The sequence below is a fragment of the Rhamphochromis longiceps genome, linkage group LG3 (assembly GCF_057381845.1).
Source record: "Rhamphochromis longiceps isolate RC_006_pf linkage group LG3, R_longiceps_female_GT1.1, whole genome shotgun sequence".
Taxonomy (NCBI): domain Eukaryota; kingdom Metazoa; phylum Chordata; class Actinopteri; order Cichliformes; family Cichlidae; genus Rhamphochromis; species Rhamphochromis longiceps.
In genome coordinates, this window is record NC_140559.1 from 47443229 (window position 1) to 47454130 (window position 10902).

At 43.7% G+C, this 10902-nt stretch overlaps 2 protein-coding genes across 3 annotated transcripts in view; both read right to left on the reverse strand.

Moving 5' to 3' along the window:
• Positions 1-4111, reverse strand: part of rgs12a (regulator of G protein signaling 12a) — a 47750-nt gene extending 43639 nt beyond the window's left edge. The window contains exons 1-2 of one of the 2 annotated variants that reach the window (XM_085400143.1): positions 4020-4111; positions 835-2686 (exon numbers count right to left, since the gene is read on the reverse strand). In XM_085400143.1, the coding sequence (XP_085256269.1) occupies positions 835-2622 (1788 nt within the window). In that variant the 5' untranslated portion in view covers positions 2623-2686; positions 4020-4111. Of the gene's footprint in view, positions 1-834; positions 2687-3445; positions 3640-4019 lie in introns of those variants that run through there. The other variant, XM_085400142.1, reaches the window with a different exon arrangement.
• A 635-nt stretch (positions 4112-4746) lies between these two features.
• On the reverse strand, positions 4747-8521 carry msantd1 (Myb/SANT-like DNA-binding domain containing 1). Its single transcript, XM_085402461.1, has 3 exons — positions 8011-8521; positions 7576-7869; positions 4747-5372 (listed from the first exon to the last, which is right to left on the reverse strand). The coding sequence occupies exons 1-3, from the start codon at positions 8262-8264 to the stop codon at positions 5081-5083; spliced, it is 840 nt and encodes a 279-aa protein (XP_085258587.1). The 5' UTR covers positions 8265-8521; the 3' UTR covers positions 4747-5080.
• Between the last annotated feature and the right edge of the window lie 2381 nt (positions 8522-10902).

The window sequence follows — 10902 nt, forward strand, 5'->3', positions numbered from 1 at the left end:
ACAGAAGCAGATGCTCTTGCCTCAAGGTGACAGGAATAATAAACTTTACATTTTAGCAAAGAAACCTGCACAGCACTTAAGTAAAAGCATTTAATTCAACAAGAATACAAAAAAAAAGTTTTAAAGAGTTTGTGAAAGACAGGACACCTCATGCTTGTTGCTGATCACATAAAATGTCTCTGTCAGGACACCTATAAAGATCCTATAAACATCACCAGGTACTTCAAGAGGACATATTAAGGACCTATTACAGGGACGTCATTTCTGACTTGTATTCTAGCTTGCTAGAGCTTTGCATGACTCACACCTCAAAATAATCCTTATTAATTTGATGATGGGCCTTGGTGCAGTTGCTCAGTCTGAAATAAACTATTTTACATCCTCCCCTTTAAAACTACTTTCTTGGATATGCTGCAGCATACAAAGAGCAGGTAGTTGGGCTGCTGTGTGCCATTTTTAATTTGAGCATCTGCAATTTTAAAAGTACATATGAGATAAAAACAGGGGGGGGGGGGGGGGGAGCATATAATGGCTCCCTCACAAGTGAAATTAAAAAAATATTTTCTAACATTTTTGCCCTTTTTTGTAAATAACTATCAAGAAATTTTAACCTTTTGGGTTCAAAAACATGATAAATATATGATTTTTCATATTTGACTCTTGTGGAAGTTAAATGCCTGAAACCTGTATTTCAGATCACAGGTTATTTATACATACTCATAAACCTCATTAACTACTTCAATGGCAGCATAAGAAATGTTTATTTTTAAATTCTTTAGATTGCAGCTTTAAAGTAAAAAAAAAATTGAAAACAAGAAAGAGTGTCTTACTTACATTTCTAGTGCTGCCATCCTTTTGCTGCTTCTGTCTCTGTTCTACAAACTTTCTGGTCCATTCCTCCCTGGGAGGCAGCATCATGACTTCAGCTGACTGGTATCTTTCCGAGGGTATCTGGCTCATTGGAGGTGGCAGGTTATTGGTGCTGGCACTAAGACTATTGTGTGAGGGCCAGTTGTTGTTGGATGTTTCACATAGTGCTGGATCACTACTCAGGACTTTTGGCCACTTTGGCTTTGAGAACCACCGTTGGCTCCCTCTGAGAGGATCTCCAGAGAAGTTTGTTTTTTTATCCAAACGCATAAGAGGTGGTGGGGGCTTGAACTGGAACTGTAGTCTGGGTGGGGGTCCTCCATAAAAGCTAACTAAAGAATCTGGGCCAGGTAATGACTCTGAAAGGGAATCTGTGCTGGTAGTGTTCTCTGGATTAAGTTTTTGGCCATTCTTGGAGAGGGTTATTGGGGTGAGGCCCTCAGCCGGAGGATAATCCCATGGACAGCTGGGGAGGTGGGCCCCAGGATGGTTTTGGATCACCGAAGGGAAATCCCTGTCCGCTCTCTCCTCAGGGGGAGAAACATTTCCAATACCACTGTCCCCATTGCTGCTTGCACTGCCACGTTTGGCAGTGCTGACGTTCTCCTTGGCATGCTCCTGGGCTTCTGCGTCCAGTTTCACTCTTAGTCTTTCCACAGCTTCCCCCATGTCGCTGTAAAGTACTGTTACAAAGTTAAGAACATCCGGGGGAGTCTGTGGGAATTCCAGGCAGCCCGAGGCATCTGGATCTGGAGTGCAGTTGAAACCAAAACGGCCAGCAATCCCAGTGTGATCCTTGTGATTTCCCAGATCTGGGTCAATGAAAAAAACATGGCAGGAGGCACGCAGAGGACTATCTTCTGGCACACGGCCATTAATAATATGCCCTGTGGTGACCAGGCAAAAAAAACGTGGGTCTTCAGTACACACAGCCCCCAAGACCAGGTTCTCAGCAGGGAAAGCTGCCAAAACAGCTCCAGCGTCGTCACAAAGATGAATGCAATCAAACATGATCTTCATCATCACAAGGGTATGGGTGTCCTGCTCAGTGCCCAGCTGTCGGATTCTCTCCAGAATGGCCTTTGAACAGTCCTCTGATTCACTAGTGTTCAAAATCAGCTCTGTGGAGCTCAGGTAGCCAACCACCAAAGTCATGTTCAAAACACCCCAGTCTGGATTGGCTTCGTCTGTAATAACAGAGTCTGCATCCCCAGACGTGGAAGTCTCCTCCCTTGGCTGCTCAGCTAAAGCACTCCACTGCTGTGACCACTGTGACATATCCGGCTCTGAAACCGGCCTCTGTTTGGCGGCAACCGAACAACTCGCGTTAAAGGAGGAGTTGCTTGAGTCATCTGAGACTGTGCGGAAAACACTTGCCTTTTGGAAAACGCCACTTTTCTGAGGAAACCCAAATTTCACATCATTAAGGATTGGGTTTCCCAACACTCGGCCTTCAGCCTGCACCACCAAGCACAGGGGTCCTTTGCAGCTGCCAATCAGCTGCACCACAGCCTCATGAGAAGCAGTAGACACGTCACTTCCATTGATGACCATGATGCAATCTCCTTGTCTGAGCCCCACCAAGTATGCCGGGCTTCCTTCCAGGATGCCGCTCAACATGCACGGCCTCTGTCCTGAAATAGTAAAGCCATATCCAGCCCGACCACGGATGACCTCCACGCTCTTGAACTCACCGGATGCATTCATATCCAGACGCCTCCTCGCGCCCTCAGGCTGTCCCTGTATCCTCATCTTTGTTGCCGCATGTGGGAACTGTAACACTTGTCCGTTGCCAACACTATTGTGTTGTTGTCGTCTTATGGTAACACAAAGCAAAACACAAGGACAAAAAGTAAAGAAGACGACATGTTTTTCCACCACATCAAATTGTTCAAAGACTTAATAAATTACAACTCATGCATTAAAATGTCAAAAATACTTGCAAATAAACGACAGCTCTAAAGTTCTTTGTGAAAACTAATGAGAAGTTCTACAGCACATTTTATTAATTACATTAAATGGTTATTTTATTGATGAATACTGCTAATAAATAATGTAAAGACCATATACTGAAAACAGAATAACATTTTTTAAGCAGTGTTAGAAAAAGCAGGGTGTTTTTCTAGCTTTCTTTGCTCTCACCTAGTCAACAAATTAATTTAATTTAATCAGTTTCATTTAATAACCAAGTAACGCAACCCACATCAATCTTATATCTGCAATTATCTGTCAGAGCTAAAACAGAGGCAGCTTTTATGTGCAAACACGGCTCGCATATTACTCCCAGTCACCCCTCCACCCACTCCCCAAAACACACCGCCAGCTGGCTCCCTGCTCACCACCACTTTAATGAAGGACTCTGGTGTCGGTAAGCCAGTTTTTAAATGTTCCAACACTTAAGTCACCGCCCGAGTCATTTTATGAGGGCAAAAAAACCGAAACAAAAATAGCGAAAGCTAGCTCCTGCTTTACTTTTTTTTAGAGTTTTGGCAACTTTAAAGCGACAAAAAATGTTAACGTAGCTCGAAACTTTGACAACAATTAAGGCCTTATCGGGGAAAAAAATTAACAGTACCTGCTTTTAAAGTTGTGCCAGAAAAAAAAAGCCCACGGGTTTTACGTTTACGTTAACACGAGTCTACCACGTTTACATTTTCCGCTTCACGCGTCCATTTTTTTTCTCTATTCTCTCCCTGCAGTGATTCGGTATTCCATATGGCAGAGCTCGAGGGCACCACCTCCATCCATTCACTCATCACGGAAAACACAAAGCGTCTTTCACTGTAACCATGACAGCGTAACGTCTCCGGAACATGTGACTCCTCCCACTGGCCAATCAGCATCTCCTTTGCGTTCAATATTCAAACAGTGGGAGTGACGCTATTGGCTGACAATGATGGCAGTTGACAAGCTTCATTTTTCCCTTAAGTAAAGTATGTATATATTTTTTTATTTATATATGATATTTTTAATAAATAACTCTGCTTAAGTATACAAGTGAGAGCACAGAAAGTTCTCTGGAGACTCTGTAATCACCCCTGACATATGTCTAAAAGGAGGAATATAATGAAATTTAAAAGGCACTGCCCATGCAATGGTGATAAGTTGATCACTTAAAAACCAAAAAGTAAAAATAAAAAAGGTCTTACCCATATGACTGCGGTTACTGCAGTATGTCTCATCCACTTTGCCTCTGGTTAACTCCTTCCCCTCCACTCGACTGCGGCTCTTTACGGCGGATGGTGTGTAAACACTAACTCTGGTCAAAGGGCTGCAACGGTTGCCTCACCCCTGGCCTTACTACTCATGTGCGGTGTAGCTTACTCATTTGCAAGAAGCTGACAGCCGTTTTGACAAACCACTATATAACAACAGGATTAGAAGTCTAATGCAATGACGTTGCACTTTATGATTTATTTATTACGGCTGTGAGCAATGAGCATACTATGCAAACACAGGCCACACAGTTCAGTGTGTTATAAGGAAACAAATGATGTTGCTTTCTCATTTTCATGAAGGAGTGACTTCCTTTGAGCTGGTGTAATGTGTGATGGAACTAGCCTAATCCCCCCTATTTCTCTAAATCCTCTTAAAATGGGCTGAAAGGCAAAGACCTTAATATTTCAGCTAACGTCAGCCTCCACCCTCTGTGTATTTTGCATCCCAATAATTGTACCGTAGAGTCACGGAGATGGGGGATGTTAGAGTGAAAGACAGCAGCAGGTTATCTTTGCATAGTTGTCAGTTCTCAAGAAACAAATCTGCGGGTTTCTGCCTTGAATGAAAGCTTCCATATATATCAAATTGCCCTGTTTTGGCATCAGACCTCCCATGTAACATGTAATTATCCTGGCAAAGAATAAAAAGTGATGGCTGTTGTTCCCACAGTGATTTTTATTAGGGTACTTGGCAAATTATCAAGAAATCTTATACAACTGTTCCTAAAATGAAAATGTACAGTGGAGCCTGACTTAATGTTGATGCTAAAGTGCTAACAAATGCAATAACATGTTTATCTTCTACAAATGATACTCCTCCAGAAATGGTAAAAGCCTGTATTCATGCCTGTCTCTACCATTTCTACACAGAGCTTTACTCACAATAGGATAAACCTGGAATGCCAAAATAAAATACATCATTTTTTTGTATTCAACAAGGTTATAGGTGAGGCAATGCCCCCCAATAAAAAACAAAACAAAAAATATACACTTTATGGTTTTCCCGGATCCTTCACACCGCTCTGACCCCATGTGGCTGATGCAGTGGCGGGAAGCTGGATCATCTTCTCCAGGAGGTTCATCATGCGCTCCTGCAGCTGCAGGCACTGGACCTGGAGGAGGTTCTGTTGGTGCACGGCTCGACGCACCTCCCTGCACGTCTCCTCCATGGCCCGGCTCGACTTCTTCTGTTGCTGCAGCATAGCCTGCAAGACTCGCAGTTTCTTCCGCTTCAAGGACAGGTGCTTGCTGGCCTTCCTCTTCCTGGCCGAGATAGGATGTGAGCTGGGGGAGCAGAGAGGGGAACCTTTCAGAGCAGGCAGTGCCTAGTAAAAAGAGATCACACTGGGTTCGCATTTTCACAGGTTAGTTCCACGACCTTCAACATAACATTGGTTTGTGTGCATCGGCTCCTCGCGCCGAAGGCAGAAATCATAGAAGTAAATCATTGCAAGTGTTTTACAATGCTATGGACGGCATTTAAAGGGAGTGAAACATGGCTTATTACTGGTAGCTACAATCTACAGATTTTTCTGACAATTAAGACAGACAATTGAGAGGCACAGTTTTAATAAGAAGACAGCCCTGAGGACACATCAGCTGGATGCATGTTTCTGATTTTGCCTAACCAGTACAGGCAGATTGTGGGCTGCAGCTTTCTGGAGAAGCAGCATGAGTAGGGATGGGTATTGATAAGATTTTCACGATTCCGATCCAATTTTGATTCTGTTTAACGATTCGATTCTTTATCGATTCTTTTTAAAAAAGGAGAACACTAAGGTCGATTAGCTTAGAACTTTGTTTTATATCTTCTCTTTGAACAAGATAGAAATTTAGGAGTAACATGGCCTTACAAACCCAACAGTGAGATCTTAAGAGATACACAGCCTACGGCTCTTCAATGGGGTGTCACAGGGTCCCCAGGAAAAAAATTGTAAATGTAAAATAATAACATAAATATTCTTCTGTAGCAATAATTACAATTACACAAGAATATCCAGTAATGTCCCTGCCTACAATTAAACACATCTGCTGTGGCAAATGGGTGCAAACCTTTGACCACAAACTTAGTCACTGCTCGGTGACATTCGTCTATCCTGGCCTGAAAGGAGACGCTACCAGTAGACTGCAGCGAGAACTGGCAGCATCTGAGCCAGACTGTCTGTCTGTCTCATCATGGTCACCTAAATGCACAGTAATGGCAGGTTTTGTAAGAAGGCAGATCGCGTTAACATAATATGCACTGTTAGTTGATTATTTACCTGCTGCATTAACGGGAGAGGACGTACAAACGTTACCGCTGCTGCTGGGTTGAGATTAACGAGTCTGGAGCGGAATTAAAAACACGACATTCATTTAAGGTTATCGTGTGTTTTGTGAGCAAATGCTTTTGCATATTCGTAGTGTTTCCTCCCTGAAATGAAATATCTACTTTTCAAGTATTGCAAGTTACCCTGTTGTCATCCGTTCTCGTAAAGTATAACCAAACTTTTGAGCGTTTGAGCCGCCATGTTTCCTGCCAGGTAAATGACACTCCGCAACGTGGTGACGTAATTCGTGGCGACGGGAATCGATAAGGGAATCGTTTGCAAAAATGGCAAACAATTCCAAGGAATTGAAACAGAGGGAACCGGTTCTCAGCAAGAACCGGTTTTCGATACCCATCCCTAAGCATGAGTGAGCGTTTGCTGTGGTGTGCCACAGGAAACTAATGCCAACAACAACAATAATGACAAGAAAACACATCCAGATTGAATTTTAGTGCATCAGAGTGATGAGGGGTTTTTTTAAAGCCAGAACTTTTTGACTCATTTTTCAGCCCATTAAAAGTTGATTTGAGGGCTAAGGCTTGGTTTTAGGGTTAAAGAATTAGGGTGAATTTAAGACTTTAGCACTTAGCTGTTATGGCTAAACGTAGAGTTAAGAGGCTTGGGATTGCATGAATGTCCCCAGAAAGATAGTGTGTGTGTCTGTCAGTGTGGAAACACTTTTAACAAGGAACTACATTTAGCCCCCCCCCCCCCCCCCCCCCCCCCCAAAAAAAAGAGAACCGCTCATCTAAACAACCTCAAAATTGAGCACTGCCCTTGCCAGAGTCCCCAGCGACAGACTCACCAAGTCTGGAGTGGATCAGAGGAACAGACAGACCTACACAGATTATTAGTAAGTAAGTAAAGTAAGTATACTTTACAGAAACTAACAAAACTGTTAAAACGCAGAGAGAAAAAAGCAATCGTGTATATAATTTTAGCATTCAAGGTTTAAATAAAGCATAGCAACAAGTAACCCAGCTGAGGAAAGGTAGTCACTTTCAGTTATAGCTGGCAAGCTGAAAACTGCATAAAACTGTATATCTGGTGGGTTGCTTCTCTGAAACAATAGCATACAAAGGTCAGTTCATCTATTATTATCTTTATGAGTGTTTCAAAAGTGCACATATTCACTATGACACACACATGCACTGTGTGTCTCCTCTATTTCCTGTTACCTGGAGCCCTGTGTGTGCTCACTATCAGAGCTCAGCGAGTCCAGCTCTTGTTTGATCTCCATCTCGTCCGAGGAGCCTGTGTACTCTGGCAGGAATCCCATCAGCCCCTCGTCTGACTGTGGCACCAGGTTGTCTGTCGACTGGGAGGAAGTGGAGGGACCCGCTGCAGAGGCCTGAAACTCCAAAGAGTTCACCCTGCCGTTCTCCAGCGGCTTGGAGAGGATCTTCTCTATGGCCTTGTAGTACGGCCAATCCGGCGCCTCGCTGCCTTCGCCAACTGTAGCTTTCAGTCGCCTGTTAAAGCAGAGAAAATGTAAAACAAAAACAAAAAAAATGGGTGGTGGTGGTGGTGGTGGGGGGGTGGGGGGGGGGGGGGGGGGGGGTTGGTCATGCAGCAGCTGGAGCCACGACTTTGGACCGGGGTTTTGCACTTGCCTGTACTGAAAAGACATATTGGTGATTTTCATCTTGATCTCTTCCTTGAAGCGCTGCTCTCCTGTCAGCTGAAAGAACCTCTGGGACATCTTCTCGTAAACCTTAGCGTTCCTCTTGCTCATTTTCAGCTCGTTGTGGTGTTCCTCCCACACGTACAGGAGGGCTTTCATTTCGCCATCGGTCCAGTTCGGGGCCCGTCTGTGTTTCTCACTGTGGCCTGGCATCAGGTAGCTGAAACCATCCTCTGATGCCATTTTTTTTTTTTAAAAATTTAAATGACTCTCTTGACCTGTGCTGGTTCTGTTTGCAGAGCTTTAGAGGTTGGTTTTGAAAGCCTTTTACTTCGCTAAAGAGCCGTGTTGAGTCTCCAGTAATGGAGGGATAGAAGCAGGAAGGCACACACACACACCACCACCCTGCCTGTGCCTTTCCCCCTAGTCTAGCTGAAAGAGGACTCAAAATGGGGCCTAAGGCAGGAGAGGAATCCGGTTAAAAGCTTTTAGTGGTGCGTGATGTCACCGTGACATCAAGTTGCCCTGGCAACGGTGAGGGAGGCCCTTTATTTTCCCTCCCCTCTCCTCTAACCACTCCCATCTGCTCTCTCTCCCCTCCATTCTGCTTCACTGGAAGCACAAAAAGCTTTTAGTTGAAAGGCAGCAGTGTGAGCGCACAAGACTGCTGATGGTTTTGAAATATGAGCCTCCGGGGAGGGGAGGAGGGGTGGGAGGGGGGAAAAAAGCACTGAGAAGGAGGAGGAGTGGAGACCATGGGTATGTGTTTCCCTGGCAACAAGGCAGTGGATTTGGTAGTCAGCCAGCACTCTGCTCCATTTAAAAGCTTTTAATAATACACAAGTCATTTTGAGATGAGGAGAGGGAGGATTTGCTTTATCTGGCAGGATGCGGGGGAAAAGAGAGCAGAAACACTCGCAGCCTGCAATTCAGACCTGAGAAAGCAAGCCCAGGCATCGCACCGCAAAGCTGTGAAGCTCTTTTTTTTTTTAGGTGGGGATAACAAAAGGGAGACATCAGACGAAACGGCAACGTGTAGTGATCAACTGCAGGCAACCGTTGAAGCAACACAACACGCTGTCTCCTGTAATCAGCTTTCTTTTCATAGTCATGGTCAGCAGACAATGGACCCCTGCAGAAAGGGTTTCTCTGACCATTTGGGGACTCCCTCCCCCCACCCCCATTCCAGTCTCTGCAAAGGGCGGCTCTCCCCTGCCCCTGTGCGCATTAACCAGTTTATGTGCATATTTCTTTCCTTTCCCTCTACCTCCCCTGGTCTCATGTTTCTCTCAGTAGCATTTACGCACTGAAGCCCCACCGTCGTTCACACACAGACAGCGAGTTGGCAGCAATTCAGCCCCTGCTTTGTCTCCCACATTTTTTTTAAATTTCTTTTACTTTTGCCACCTTAAAACTGGCAATGCAGCAATAACCATCATGTATTCTCACTTTAGGTGCATTAGTGCCATTAGCTGCATTGCGTCCAGTTTAACTCAGTTGCAGGCTGATTAGATCTTTAACCCATCTGCTCCCCACTAACCTGACAGGCGGGCGCTGCATGTTCATACCGCTAATTGGCAGCTTTGCCCGATCCATCACATCTGTCACTTAAAATAAATCTCTGCCGTTGCAGAAATGGAAACGCAAACGAAAGTTGACGTGAAAGGTTCTCGGTGTGCTTGAAGAAATGTGACTGACACTTAAAAAGATTTTTTTGAAAGGGTTGCAATCGTTACCACGTCGCGTTTTTGCTCCGGATTAAACAGTTGATCGTTTTTTGACTGAGTCTCAAAATATTAAAAATAATCTGTCACTTCGGCTTATTTCAGCATCACGCCCCGCCCCCTCCTCTCTGTCTTTTCTCTGCGGTCCTTTAGGATTGCATTTTAGTTACTGTTGTGCATTTTTTCATTCAATAAGGTGGAGGTAATCCAGACTAGTAATCCAGGAGCCAGACTAATCTGCGGATAAACTGTTTGATGCACTGCTCACGTCTGCAGGCAGAAGTCACCGTTGTGAGTGATCAGTAAAATAGAGCCACTTGGTAGAAATAAATAAATAAATTGTATATATGTAAACAACGCATACTCGGAGATCTCGTTAAGGAATCTTTCATTTCTAATTTCACCTCACTCACAGTGTAGTTTGTATTCACACAAAGCATTTCAGAAATGATCAACTGTTGGATTAAAATGTCCTATCAGCCGATTTAACAAAGGTTTTCAGGAGAAACTGAACAACTTAAAATCTAATACATGCAGTCTCCTTAATAAGCATGCTGCTTATTTTTCATGCACTCTGTAAATGGTAAATGGCCTGTTCTAATGAGCCTTGATTTCTGCTGCATTCAGATGGTCTTGCCTTAATAGTTCAGGCTGCCAGTGGTTTAATGGTGCAGGGATTTAAACACCACAGCATACCTGAGTGTTGTTGCTTACCCTGTCCATTCCTTTATGACTGCAGTGTAACTATCTTCTGATATCTGCTTCCAGCAGGAACACAAAGCTCACATCACCCTTAACTGATTTCTTGAACATAGAGCAGACATACCTGCTAGCTAAACACAGCTCTACAACCTTCATGACACATCAAGGAGGAGAATGGTGCTAATGCTAGGATAACTTTTAGTTCACTTACAATTGTTTGGCACCAAATCTTGTGGGAAAGTTGATAAATGCTTCCAATATCAACTAGCTGTAAAATTAGCTAAAGTCAACGCATCCCGAAGCAGACTTACAGTAAGCTAAATTCCCCTGAGCAATATAACAAATGTTTGAAATATGGTGTTAATTTTTCTTATCACAAAAATAACTATAATAACAAGTTACTTTATTTAATAAGTAAAGCTGTAATATCTAGCTAACTTTTTAATAGCGTCAGT